A 14,906-nucleotide genomic window follows, 5' to 3' on the forward strand; every position below is an offset into this window, starting at 1 on the left:
TTAAGAAGTTTATAAAAATTGAAAAGATAAATTTTTATAGGTACTTTTCAAGTGTTTGGGAGCTGTTTCTGTGCTTTGAGAAGTGTACATAGTAAGTATCAGTGCATAGGTAACATACATAAATGATGATAAAAAGGTCCAGTTCATGATTAAAATTTCACTGTAATCTGTGAGAAATAGATATTTTTGTTGAAATGAAAGGAAATTGCAAATGGGGCATTAGTTGTAATCTGTCCTGGAAGCGGAATGCCATTTTTACTGCCAGCTCAGCCATCGTGTTTAAATTGCCCAATTGAAACATCTGGCTCTCAAGAAGCCATGGGTACCAACCAGCATGATACTGTGTGGGAACTAATCGGAGGAACTGATCACCAAGGAGGTCTACACCCGAACTGGCTGCCAGCAAGGGGTTTCCTGAGGTCAGCTGCATGTTGGCAAGGAAAGGTCAGCACTGGATTGCAGTCAGAAGCAGAGCTCCTTCCCATACTGCACTGCTGATTTGCCAACCGCCCTGGGAATGTTCTCTTCTCTCTGGGAAACTCCATTTTGGGCATTTAAATTCTCAGAATGAAATAACTCCATTTCATTAAGAAATACATTCTGTATTTTGGTGTAAAGAAAGTTAAACATTTTAAAGAATTAATACCTTTAAAAGCAGTTATTTGTTTTCTATCATCATTGCTTTTTGAACCTAAAGAGGACTGTTCTAGAAGTTTAGAGAAGCCTGGTCATTACTGTATCACCTCAGTTCCGAGGAGATTTTCCATTCTTTTGTAGAAACTTTAAATTAGTAAATTGTCCATATAACTTGAACCAGCCACTTGGTCTGCTGTGTTTACCCTTGATTTGGAAAAAATAATGAGCTTATCTGGAGAGAAAGGTTTATAACCTTAAAAAATGGAAAAAATCATTATAGAAAATTCAGAAAGTGATTAGGAAGTGAATAAAATATTAAATCTAGTTTTCTAGAGAAGTTCTTAGTTTACTGTTTTTAGAGAACTTAAATGTGATTTTCCTTACTATTAATCCTTTTTTCCTCTCCTTCCTCTCTTTGCCCCACAGTGTTCCTCCCGCAGCTGAATGGGCTGTTCCTCAGCCATCCAGACTGAAATACCGACAGTTATTCAACAGTCATGACAAAACCATGAGTGGACACTTAACAGGTATTTACAAATGAGAATTAAGTTAGTGAAACATGATCTTTGTTCTAAATGCAAATTGTTTCTAGATGTTGGGCTGAAGATTTTCCCAATGTCTTCCTCCATTTACTGTACTTCTTTCTAAACAGGGTTTTTGTTATTCCCCTTACCTCCAGTTCTCATCTACTGATAAGGCCATAGTTATTTTATTCTCCAGTGCCTCAGGCTTTTGCTTCTTGGTAAATAGAACCTAGACCAAGGATCCCCCAGCACCCTAGATGCCACTGTTGTGCAAATCAGCGCACTTGCAAAGAAACACTGCTGTGGACAAAGCCTGGTTCACATTCTGAAGTTCAACTTAGTAGATGAACTTGAAACTGTCTACTCAAACAATCAGTGTTTATGGCAGGACACAGGGTGAAAGTTAGTAAATGGTTGGGGAGTTTAGAACCTAGCTTTGCCACTAACCAGCTGGAGGCCACTTTACGTATTTGGATCTTATTTCTTCATGTATAAAAGGCCAGAGTTAAGGTATGTGGTCTCTATGGATTTAAAAAAAGATTGTTGTCTACATTAGAAGGATTCAAAGGATTTTATGATACTGTCCAGAAACCTTTCTAATAAGGGGTTAAAACACTTAAAATTGTTAGAGAGTTATAAAGAAAAGCATAATTTTAATAAAGGAAAATAGAGATCTCCAATACAAACATTAAGTGTAAAAGGGGGGAAAATATAACTGCTCTTTAACAAATATGAAAGGAGGGGAGAATGGGGTCATTTTCCTGAGGTGGAGAAGCAGTGATATTCAGCAAAAAACATTTTAAATTTCTGATTCTTACTATCTTTTTTTTTTTTTCTATCACTTACAATGCAATTTTTACTTCCAAGAGAAAAATTCATCCTTGTTTAAAAATGTCAGGATTGGGTGAGACTTCGAAGGGTTCTGGTCTAACCTTGAACCCTATCCCAGTAAAGAATCTCAGCAGTCATTTCAAATAACCGTATATTTGTATCTGAAAGGGCGAATTATAAGTATGCACAAATTCTCTGTATGCCTCTCTCACTGTGCTAAAGCGGTAGCTGTCACTTTTATACATAGCATGAAAAACCAGGCCAGCTTATATGGGCACTGAAGGGATATTCAAAAGTATAGTTTTAAGTACTGTTTAACATGATTTGACACCAGTGTATCATACAGACCCAGACCTGCATTGTCAGTGAATCTGAAAACATTTTTTAAAGCACTGTTGGTGTTTGCTGGGAGTTACTTAAAATAGTATTCAGATGCGATGTTGATGCCGAAATTCTCTTTTCTTGGTAGGCTGTGTTTTATGACCGAAGTATAGTATCAGGTAGAAGGTATATGACGCAGGAACTTAAATATTTAGAACTTATAATATCTGAGGCAGAAAATAAAATTTGAAATATACTGGATGGATGAGCAGATTTTTGCTACTGTTTAGCTGTATACTTATTACTGTTTTGTCCTGGAAGGAATTTAAGGTGGGAATTTCATTTTCAAATCTTTGTATAGTCATGTCAAATAGAAAGAATAATTTATTACAGTACATTTTAAAATAGTAAATAAAAGACATTTAATTTGTTTTCCCTTTGTGAGGAATCAATATAAGGTGTGTTTTAGGCTAAATAAGACTGTTGATGGAAGCAGAGCAGGTTTTGTTGAGATGAAATACAAAGATTATTTTCATGATCACAACTGTGAAAATAATTGTGTGAATCCTCAACCCCTAAAGCAGTTACTCAGTTCAGCTTAAGAATTGAGTAAGATTAAGAAGAATATCAAGAAAGTTGAGAATAGTTCCCAGAATGGAAAGAGGCAGAAGTGAAATATTTAGCAATGGCACAGTTTACCCCATTGATTACCTGGGTTGATTTCGCTGATACACCTGGTTAGGTGGGCACCCCCTTGTTCCTTCCCAACCTGATGTATATGCTACTGCACGCTCTTAAAAGAGACACTCTTATAAAAGAGAGAAGGAGTCCTTCCTAATCTAAGTTATATAAGTAGCTCTAGAATTCTGGTAATGCTATTCTTGCTAGTCCACTTCTCAAAGAGGTATTCGATTATCTCCTTGCATTCTGAAACAGTGCATATGTTATTTGGTTATTCATATGCTAATCACAAAATGCTAAAAGTCTTAGTCATTGTTTGAAGTAAAGCATTAACTTCATTTAATTGTCCCTGTTCTTTCCATTCAAGCTTCCCTACTGAAACATAGCTACCCACTGTAGGCTTTGTGAACTTGAGATTTGTGTTTATTCCCTTAATGTTTCCTTATAAGCCAGTCTGCCTTTCATGAATGTAGGCTTCTACAGAATAGTTCCGAACACTCAGAGCTTGATTTTTATGTTGTCCTGTTACTATCTTTGCTGTTGCTGATCTAATTTAATGTTTCACAACCTTGTCTTAGGACTTAGAGTCAAGTATTAGAAATTGCAAAAGACAGTTGGAATCTTTTAGTGCAGGGGTCAACAGACTTCTTCTATAAACAGCAAAATAATGTTTTCAGATTCAGTGACAATGCAGGTCTGGGTCTATATGACACACTGGTGTCAAACCATGTTAAACAGTACTTAAAACTACCTTTAAATATTCCTTCAGTGCCCATATAAGCTGGCCTGGTTTTTCATGCTATGTATAAAAGTGACAGCTACTGCTTTAGCAGAGTGAGCGAGGCATACAGAGAATTTGTGTATACTTGTAATTCGCCCTTTCAGATACAAAAACATTTTAGACTTGCAGTCATACACTGTGACTGCTCTTCAGCTTTGCCGTTGCGGTATGAAAGCAGCCGTATATCGTGCTTAAATGAATGGGCATGGCTATGTTTCAATAAAACTTTATTTACAAAAACAGGTGGAGGGCTGGATATGGCCTATAGACTGTGGTTTGCCAATCCCTGTTCTAGATCATTTTCCTCATTTCAGAGATAAAAGAACTTCCTAAAAGTAGTTTTGTTAATGTCACATGTCATTAGGGAGTGGAAGAGTCAGGACTGGAATCCATATGTCCTGATATCCAGGTCCAGGGTTAGTTCTTTTCATTTATTGTTACACTTTTTATTGAATAGATGAAATATGAACTTTCTTTTATATAGTTCTGAAGTGAGCAGAATTGTTACAAGTATAAATTGAAGCATTCACTAAACTTTTGCTAATTCTACTTTAATGTTGCCAACATTCTAAATACAATGTTAGAGACTAAATAAAATGATCAATGAACTTTTCTCATTCCAGTATACCACAGAACAAGCAAAATTTTATGCGTGGTAATCTTCCTAACACAGTTGCTACCACTTTCCATTCCTTGGTCCTCATGTCATCCTGGGACCACACCTTGGGAGTCAGTGATGGACATAAGATATTTATCTCTCTCCTCCTAACACTAGTTTATTTAAACATTCAAATTCTTACATTGTAGCCTTTCTGGTATCTAAGGCTAGTTTCATGCCAAAACTGAAGATATATACAAGTATTTTAAGAAGTGAGAGCTGATTCTGAGATGAGAGTTGAAATTCCAGAAATTCTTCTTTATCACTAACCTAGGAAATGGCTGCGATAATTGGCCATTTATACAACCTTGAGCAAGTTTTTTTTATTTAGTTTTGTTTTAGAGTCTGTATAATGAAATGAGTAGAAGAGTTCTCTCTAAGGTTCCTTCCTCCTCTAAGATTCTCTGAATCTTATCTGAATTTGATAGTCATCATGGTGGAGGAAGCAGGTGGTGGCCAAGATGCTGAATTTAGAGAGAATAAGTTTCAGCTTTGTAAATAAAAGCCTGATACGAATAGAGATGGTAACCTGGACAGAAGGGCAGGTTATATTTTGAAACTCTAATCCTTTACATACTCATTCCTCATTAAACATCTATTTAACAAAAATTTATTGACTGTGTGCCAGGTGCTTTGTGTTTCTTGCCTTTTTCATTGGGGCTTAATTTCCTTTTTAAAAAGCCCTTCGGGTAATAGCAAATATCGTTTAAAGCACTGTGATTGCATGAGATTATATAGTACCTATGTGCAGAACACTGATCAGTGAAGATTTGCTGATTCATCTTTATATTTTTTTCCTGGTTTTTGTTTAGGTCCCCAAGCAAGAACTATTCTTATGCAGTCAAGTTTACCACAGGCTCAGCTGGCTTCAATATGGTAAGGAATGAAAAAGTTCCTTGGTTTGTATAAAGAGGAAACTGTATTTCTTGAATTGATATGGCTCATGGGTCTTTAGATTAATACCGTTATTTCTAAGGGGGATATATGGAGTAGGCTTAATTTTCCAATGAGTTGTTATGATTACCCCTCTTACTTTCCCCCCTTTTGATTTTGAAAAATACAAAAGCAGAGCAATCAATATAATGAATTCTCAAGAACTCATAATACAGCCTAAATAAGTCTCAACTCATGACTTGTCCTGGTTCTCCCCTCCTCCTTTCAATTATTTTAAGCCAAATCTCAGTCATTATATCATTTCCATCTGCACATATTTCAGCTTGTATCTCCAAAAGACATAGGGATTTTTTCCCCACATGACTGCAATACCAAAAGTCCACTTAAAACTGTTAAATAGTAATTCTTATCATTAAGTTAATCAGATGGTGTTTAAATTCCTTAGATTGTCTCATAATTTTTTTATAGTTGATTTGTTCAAATCAGGACTGAAATAAATCTATATTTTGTAACAATTGGTTGATACATCTTTTAAGTCTCCTTTAACCTATAAACTCCCCCTTGTCTTGTTTTCCACTCCTCCCCCACCCCACCCCACAAAAAAACCCCAGATCATTTGTCCTATAGTTTCTTATAGCCTAACTTTAGCTGATGGCACCCTTGTGGTGTTAATTCATTCTTGTATTTCCTGTAGATTGGTAATTAGATCTTGAGCAGGGTTCTGCACCTCAGTGCTATTGACATTTTAGGCCCGATGACTCTGTGGTGGAGGCCTGTCCTGTGGACTTTTGATTGTTAAGTAGCATCTCTGGCCTCTGCCTACTGCAGCAGCATGAGCCCCTCCTCCACTTGTGACAATCAGAAATGTCTCCAGACATTGGCAGATGTTCTTTGCAGTACTAAATCAATCAGTGGTTGAGAACCACTCATCAGATTCAAGTTTGAATTTTTTTTTTTTTTTTTTGCAAAATACATCAGAGATGATACCGAGTACTTTCATCAGTAGGTACATTTATTTCTCTTTGTCTATTTTGTAATGAGTTTTAGTAGCTATTGATGAGCCTTGCCTAATCCTATAGGATTCTTTACATTTAAATATTAACTAGAATGTTAAATATTTAATTTTAATATCTAGTTAAATATTAACTAGAACACACACTCTTCAGGAGTGTATATCTCTCAGTTATGCATTATCCATTGATTCCACCTGGAAGATAAACCCGGTCTGTACCACTTACCTGCTAGGTTCAAGATTTTGCTGCAGGCTCATTGATGTGGTTGTTTCATAAGTGGTCAAGCTCTAGGGCTGCTCCCTTCACCCATTATAGTCCCTTCTGCTTTGCTTAAAGGGTCAGCCTCTTGCAATAGCATAATAACAGACCAGTTAGCAAGCATCTTATATCTATGACACATCTAGACCTCTTTAAGTCTGGGTGTGTACCAATATCCTAGGGCCCTCTGGAATAAAAACTAAAGACCTAACATTTATGGACGTTGGTTGTTCTCATGACACTAGAATATAATGAAATGTTTAAGTTTCTCATTTATAACCTGCCCTCTTTGAAAAAAATACTTGAGTCTTCTCCTACTAGAATATTATATTCTCTTTCTATATGATAAAAAGATATTTAATTAAATGTGTACAGCCATTCTTCAGGCAAGTATGGGGAAAAAACCAAATAGGAATTCCACCTGCCTTTGAATTGCATTTACCTAGGAGTGGGCAGTGGAAAGGAAGAGAGAACAAGGTAAAACAGGCAGGGTTTTCATTTGTGGCTGTGTTCTACTTAAAAACAGGAGTCTGGCACCTGGAAAAGGCAAAGGTAGAGGGACAGAAAAGAGATCAGTGGTTGCCAGGGCCTGGGGGCAAAGGAAAGGGTGACTATAAAAAGACAGGAATTTTCGGTGATGATGAAACTTCTATACATTGTAGAGTTACACAACTGAATGTGTTTGTCAGAACTCGAAGAATTGTACTCTAAAAGGGGTGGATGTTACCGTATGGATATTGTACCTTAAAAAAAAAGAGTTTATGCCACCTGAGGAAATTTCAGATTTAAGAGGAGTTTCTTGATTTATCGCATCAGCAAAGCCAGTTAGTTGCCCAGTGTAGCATCTGTCCTATTGGTATTTTAGTGAACAGTGTTGTGGTCTTGCATCCTCTTTTGGTGTCCAGAAGTTGTTAAGTAAAATCACATTCTTGGACTTGCTAGAAAAATCTGTTTACTTTAATTAGCTACCAGGGCAAGTTGATTATGAAGAACAGTGACGATTGAATCCTAAGATTAAGGAACAGAAAACACCTTGCCTCTGTGGCTGGAGGCCGTAAAGATCCACCCTTGGAGGCCTAGATCAGGGCTTGGTCCAGTGAGCTGAATCTGGCCTGCACCTGGTTTTGTTTTTTTAAAACAACCGTGCCCATTTGTTTCTCTATATATTGTCTGTGGCTACTTTGCTGCTGCAGCAGCAGAATTCTGTGTGATAGAGATTGTGTGTTCTGCAAAGCTTAAATATTTACTATCTGACCTGATAGTCTGCAGAGCGTAGTCTAAATTAGACACATGGAATGTATGATACATTTAAAATGGGTTGCAATGATTGAGAAGAGTGTAATTATAATCATAGTTAACATCTGTTGAATGCTGAACACCATCCCAGCTATATGGATTGTCTCATTTTGTCTTTGCAATGGTGGTGTGAAATAGGTACTATTTTTATAAACTGAGGCACAGAGGAACTCAGTTGGCCTAGAGTCAGAATAAGAAAATAGAACGTTTAAATCACTCATGAATAGTAACAAGCATGCATTTTCATGAAGCTAGATTACAATGAACTTTTTGTTGAATAGGAATCTTTCTGACATTGATCAAGATGGAAAACTCACAGCAGAAGAATTTATCCTGGCTATGCACCTAATTGATGTAGCTATGTCTGGCCAACCACTGCCACCGGTCCTGCCCCCAGAATACATTCCACCTTCCTTTAGGTAAGGAATATTTGGCTCTCATAAGAAATTGTGCGCTGAGTATGTGAATTTCAAACTTGGCTTTGTTGCCTGTGTATCTTATAGTCATTTTTTATTCTTGGCAAGTAAATGAAATATCTATGAATTCAAGCAAATCTTCTTAGGTAGGTTTGTGTTAATCTTTCCCTGTTCTGTTCTTTAAAGTACTCATAGGATATTAGTAAAACAGTCAAGTAAAACATCACAGATTTTGTGATTTTTGAGACAATCCATATAATCAAAGCTCACCCAAAACTTTAGCAGTTTAAGTGCAATGATATCAACCTGTACATAGAAAATAAAGCAAGGAGATTCTGCCTATGAATTCTACACATTCCAGACAGAGGTAACAAAATGCTGGCAATGTAGAAATTATAATCAGGAAGATTATTAAAGAAAATTTTCATGGTCTGAAACATAACCTCAATGGAGACATTGAGAGGGTAGTTCAGGGTCCAATTGGGAAGACTCTGCAGTTACTGGTATCCTCCGCCTACACACAACCACGCATGCATACACAGCCCTCTTGGACAACTGTGTCTCAAAGCTTTAACTTAAAAGACAAATTTGAGATCTTACGAGACAAAGAAGAACAAAAGAAGCGCAGATAAGAATTTCTGTCCTAATTCCTCACAGGAAGGACTGGGGGAAAAGTCCCCATAAAAGTATGAAACATGAAGCCATCACTGTCAGCACATACATGGTGCAGGGGGGAGCTGAGAAAACTGTGAACGTGTAGGAAGAAACCGGTAGCTGGACAGTTTGCCCACAAAATCTCACAGCTTCAAGAATCGCTACAAGAAACACAACACTGGAAGCTGATAAAAAAGCATAAAAAGAAGATAGGTAGATCGGTTTAAAAGAGCAAGATTAATGGTGTAAAGTGAAACTAACCAGTAAACTAAGTGATTTGTTTTAAGAACTATAAAGTATAGACATTTCATGTGTTTGTTTAGAGATAACGTGGAGAGACTTTGTAAAGGGAAAAAAAAAAGATGCTCTCAATTAGCTGAGCTGCTAATCTTCCCTTGGAAATTTAATGTTTCATAGGAGGGTTATGATCGGAACAGCAAACACTTACTATGTCCAAGGTACTGCTCTAACCACTTGACAATTGTTCATTGATTTAATCCTTTGGAATTGTCCTACTTTTGGTGATGGTTCTAAACATTTGAATGAATATGGCACTCAGAGTCTGATGACGTTCAGATACTCATTTTTAAGAAACTCTTGTAAATAGAGAAGACCAAATCTTTATCTTTTCCTCACTAAAAATGAAATTTGCTCCATGATATGTGGCATAATCTTAAAAAAAATTTTTTTTCATAGTTTACCCAATTCTACCTAGACAGCTTTACATGAATCCTTTTTTTTTTTTTTCTTTTTTTCCACAACTGCAGAAGAGTTCGATCTGGCAGTGGTATATCTGTCATAAGCTCAACTTCGGTAGATCAGAGGTTACCAGAGGAACCAGTTTTAGAAGATGAACAGCAACAACTAGAAAAGAAATTACCTGGTAAGACAGTCCTTATATTTGAATTATAGCATATTAGAGATTTTCTATCTCTAAGGCAAAGATGGAGGCAAAAATAAATTTAGCTTTTGACATTCTTGCTATGTTTCTTTTTTTAAATTTTATTGATTTTATTTTTTTGCTGTGTTGGATCTTTGTTGCTGTGCACAGGCTTTTCTCTGGTTGTGGCGAGCAGGGGCTACTCTTCGTTGTGGTGCGTGGGCTTCTCATTGCGGTGGCTTCTCTTATTGCAGAGCATAGGCTCTAGGCGTGTGGGCTTCAGTAGTTGTGGCACGCGGGCTCAGTAGTTGTGGCTCACAGGCTCTCTAGAGCTCAGGCTCCATAGTTGTGGTACATGGGCTTAGTTGCTCCGCAGCATGTGGGATCTTCCCGGACCAGGGCTCGAACCCGTGTCCCCTGCATTGGCAGGCAGATTCTTAACGACTGAGCCACCAGGGAAGCCCTTGCTATGTTTCTTTAACTGACCTTAGTCAGAAAGGAGACACTTTTCATATGCTTTTGGATTTGAATATATGTATAGAAATAAGAACATTATGTACTCTGCTAATGCACCCTTGTTCTAGCTTTTAAGTTGAAATCTGATTATTTACCACTTAACAAAAATTTTATAAATGTTATCTATAAAATGCTCAAAACTGATAAGCCTTTAAGGTGGTTGCAGAAATAGAATGTAAAATTGCCTACTGTTGTTTTCTCATGTTGTTATAGAATCGGAAGCTCCTTGATAACAAGAAGTTATTTTAAATTTAATATGAACCTAATTTAAATTATCCTCATTTACAAAGATAAATTCATCATACTATTAAAATATTCTATGGTAGCTATGAATTATTAATGATGAGATGACAATTGATACTGACACCCTAATGAAATTTATTATGGAAGCTCTTTATGTTTAATACTCTGTCAGTGTCATTTTGTTGCATTTAAAGTGCTCAGGGGATAATTGACCTGCTCAGGACACTAGGTCTCCTAGTCTCCTCTTTAACTAAATTACTTCTTGTTCAGTGGTAAACTGCTTACTGAAAATGTTCTTTGTTCAAGTGTGTTGAGTACAGTGAAGAATCTAAATGTTAATAATACATGGTCCATGCCCTCTGGAAGGTTATAATACAACTGAGGATTTAAGACATCCATATAAACAATCATCAAAGCAGTGCATAAGTATGATAAATTCCTGAAGACAGAATTATAGATGCACAGCAAGAGCTTACTTATAGCTGGTTGGCATAGACTGGGAAATACACAAGCAATTAAATCTCTATGGAAGAGGTCACAGTTGAGTTGAGATTTGAAGAGTAATTGGGTCATTACAAGTGGAAGGGAGGAACATTTCAGGTTGATAATAATGGGAGTAAAGTCTTAAAGCAAATAAGAACAGGAATCCTTAGAATTTGGAATTTTCTTTTTCTGTTGGTAGAAGACATTCATTTAAAGTTTTGAACAGGATGTGACAGTATTAGAGTTTTGGGTTAGTGCATTCTTTCTTTTAACAACCATTTATTATGTGCCTCTGTGTACCAGAAATAGGGCCAGATTTTGGAATTAAAAAGATGTATAGGGACTTTCAGTTCTTTTCTTTTTTTTAAATCGAGGTAAAATTTACTTAAGATAAAATTGATCATTTTGAAGTGTACAGTTCAGTGGCTGTCTAAGTCAGCTTGGGCTTCCATAATAAAATGTCATAGTCGGGGTGTCTCAAACAGCAGAAATTTATTTCTCACAGTTCTGGAGGATAGGAAGTCCAAGATCAGGGTGCCATCCACTTCCATTCCTGGTGAGGGCACTCTTCCTGACTTGCAGATGGCTGCATTCTCACTAGGTCCTCACATGGCCTTTCCTCGGTGTGTGCACATGGAAAAAGAAAGATAGCTCTCTCTTCCTTTTCTTATAAGGCCACTAATTCATAATGAGGGCCCCATCGTCATGACCTTATCTTAACTGGAATTACAAAGTTCCCATCTCCAAATACCAGCCCATTTGGGGGTTAGGGTTTCAACCTATAAATTGGTGGGGTGGAAACCATTCAGTCCAAAACAGTGGCCATACCTAGTTACTCTCCATTCTCCCTTTTCCCCAGCCCCTAGAAATCACCAGTCTGCTTTCTGTCTCTTTGGATTTACCTCTTCTGGATATTTCATATAAATGGTATTATGCAGTGGGTGACCTTTTACATCCAGCTTCTTTCACTTAGCATAGTGTTTTTGAGATTCATCCACATTGTAGCATGTATCATTACTTCATTCCTTTCTCTGACGGAGGGGACTTTCGATTTTAAGGTGGCAGAGTAAAATGATTGCTGCCTGTTCTGAAATCACAAAAGGAGCCAGAAGAACAAGAAAATAAAACTTGCTTGCCATCTCTGATCTCTAATCTAACTACAGTATGTAAGGAAGGTCTGTTTTCAGTGAAGGCCAGACAGGAATGTGGGAAGAAGCCAAGAAAGGATGCTCACAGCTACACATCTCAAGACAGTGTGTGAAGTGACGGCCCTTGAAATAGATTGGGAACAATGGGAATGACATGCTGCACAGGCTGGCAGTGAGAGCTTCCCTTGTCTGGGGCTGGCTCCAAGGAGAAGCGTGTGAGGCAAACACAAAACTGAATAGACGCTGCTGAAAACATAGTAAGGGATGTGGTGGATGGAATTTTTTTTAAAAGTAAAATAAAATGGATCTAAACAGTGTTAGCAAGGATCAGAGAAAAACAATTATTGACCTGGGGATAGTTCTAAAATTCATAATTGGTGTTCTCAAAGAAGGAAACTGAGTAATGGGTTAGAAAAAATAACTTACGGAGTATCATTTCCATGATGATTAGGGCACAACCTGCTCTTCAGTGTGAAACCCAGGAGGAGACTTACCTTCTTACCTCTGCATTCAGAAACTGTCTTGTTTGTTAAAATTGAAGACACAACAGCACGGTTTTAAGCAAAGAAAAAAGAGGTAGAAAGGGAAAGATTCATGGTACAGAAGTGACAAGGGGTCAATTGCTGAATCCAGGTCATAGAAAAGGGAAAGGGTAGAGTGACAGGGAAGGTATGGAGGTTGGGTGATGATGCAGAACTGCTGTCAAAAGATTATTCCAGAAACCACGTTTGGCATTTCGAACACTATGATGTGGTTCATCTGGAGGGGAGAGTATATAAGCAAGAAGCTGGGTGAAGGGCACGTTCATAGTGCTTATCAGTGAGGGCACAGGTGAGAAAGAAGCTTTGGGAGTTCAGGTTTGCAGGTACACTACACATTTCCAATATGCCATTGAGTTTTCCCTTTGAAAATACTATGTTGAAAATCATGGCTTTTCCTAATCGTTACGTCTTGTTTTAAAGTAACCTTTGAAGATAAGAAGCGTGAGAACTTTGAACGTGGCAATCTGGAGCTGGAGAAACGGAGACAAGCGCTCTTGGAGCAGCAGCGCAAAGAACAAGAGCGCCTGGCCCAGCTGGAGAGGGCGGAGCAGGAGAGGAAGGAGCGGGAACGCCAGGAACAGGAGCGCAAGAGGCAACTGGAGCTGGAGAAGCAGCTGGAAAAGCAGCGGGAGCTAGAACGTCAGAGAGAGGAGGAGCGCAGGAAAGAAATCGAGAGGCGAGAGGTGAGCAGCTGGGGAGCAGCCCCGTCATGAACACGCATGCTCTTCCAGAGCTGTTTAAGTAATATATTAACACAGTCTTTTTTTCTTTTTACAATTCAGTAGTTTTAGTTATTCACAAAATTGTGCAACCGTCACCACTAATTCATCACCCCAAAAAGAAATTCCTTACCCATTAAGCGGTTACTCCCCATTCCCCCTCCTCCTGCCCTTAACAACCTCGAATTTCCTTTCTCTCTCCATAGGTTAGCCTATTCTGGACATTTTGTATAAGTGGATTCACATAATATGTGGCCTTTTGCGTCTGGCTTTCGATTAGCATGTTTTCATGCTAAGTTGTAGCGTGAATCATTACTTTATTCCTTTTTGTGTTTGAATAGTATTCCATTATATGGATAGACCACATTTTAAATTTATCCATTCATCAGTTGGTGGACATTTGAGTTGTTTCTACTTTTTGGCTATTTTGAATACTCTTGCTATGAACATTCATGTACAAGTTTTTGATAATACAGTCTTGAAACAAACCACTGATAGCAGTTAAGTATTTTTTTCTAGCCTTTTTTCTGCATTCACATACAAATATAGAAACAAAAAGGTTTATATGGTGGGGAGGTTGAAGGTTTAGTTGAAATTGTTTTATGAAACCACTGTAATGGTATCACGCTAATTTTATTGTTCTGCATCTTTTTCTTTTTCCACTTTAGAAAATATGTCTAGTAATCTTCACTGTATTTTATGGATGGCTTCCTAAATTTGGTGCCATACCTGGATAGGGGCCAAGCCTGTCTCCTGTCTGTCTTTCCAATTTTAGTATATTGTTTTTTTTTAATTAATTAATTAATTTATGGCTGCATTGGGTCTTCATTGCTGCGTGCGGGCTACTCTTCGTTGCGGTGCATGGGCTTCTCATTGTGGTGGCTGCTCTTGTTGTGGAGCGCGGGCTCTAGGCACACAGGCTTCAGTAGTTGTGGCACACGGGCTCAGTAGTTGTGGCTCGTGGGCTCTAGAGTGCAGACTCAGTAGTTGTGGTGCATGGGCTTAGTTGCTCCATGGCATGTGGAGTCCTCCTGGACCAGGGCTCAAACCTGTGTCCCCTGCATTGGCAGGTGGATTCTTAACCACTGCGCCACCAGGGAAGTCCTAGTATATTGTTACAGAAGCAATGACATGATTCTCTTGTGTGGATAAAATGTATTTTAAAGATGGGGGATTTGTCTTTATAAAAAAATAATACTTTGGTTTCATCTCCTGATGATTGCTTTAGAAAACTTGTAGCTATAAGCTCCCTTTCATTCGGGCAGACACACACAGATACTAACAGGATTTTCATTTCCAGGATGACAACCAAAAGGTAGACAGCCTTTCCTTCTTCAGTGTTTTAAAAAAAAAAAAGTATTTTAGAGTGTTTATTCAAGATTATTTAATTGACATTTACCATGTGCCAGGCA

General features: G+C 37.8%; 1 protein-coding gene across 5 annotated transcripts in view; it reads left to right on the forward strand.

Annotated features, from left to right (window-relative positions):
- ITSN1 (intersectin 1) overlaps positions 1 to 14,906 on the forward strand; it is a 231,899-nt gene that overhangs the window by 90,822 nt on the left and 126,171 nt on the right. For all 5 annotated transcript variants that reach the window (XR_013828579.1, XR_013828580.1, XM_079923189.1 and 2 more), the window contains exons 8-12: positions 1,063 to 1,163; positions 5,245 to 5,308; positions 8,175 to 8,312; positions 9,731 to 9,846; positions 13,196 to 13,458. Coding sequence is in view for 3 of the 5 variants with exons in the window: in XM_079923189.1 (XP_079779315.1) it covers positions 1,063 to 1,163; positions 5,245 to 5,308; positions 8,175 to 8,312; positions 9,731 to 9,846; positions 13,196 to 13,458 (682 nt within the window). In the remaining 2 variants the exon portion in view is untranslated. The remainder of the gene's footprint in view (positions 1 to 1,062; positions 1,164 to 5,244; positions 5,309 to 8,174; positions 8,313 to 9,730; positions 9,847 to 13,195; positions 13,459 to 14,906) is intronic.

Source organism: Stenella coeruleoalba (assembly GCF_951394435.1).
Source record: "Stenella coeruleoalba genome assembly, chromosome: 5".
NCBI classification, from domain to species: domain Eukaryota; kingdom Metazoa; phylum Chordata; class Mammalia; order Artiodactyla; family Delphinidae; genus Stenella; species Stenella coeruleoalba.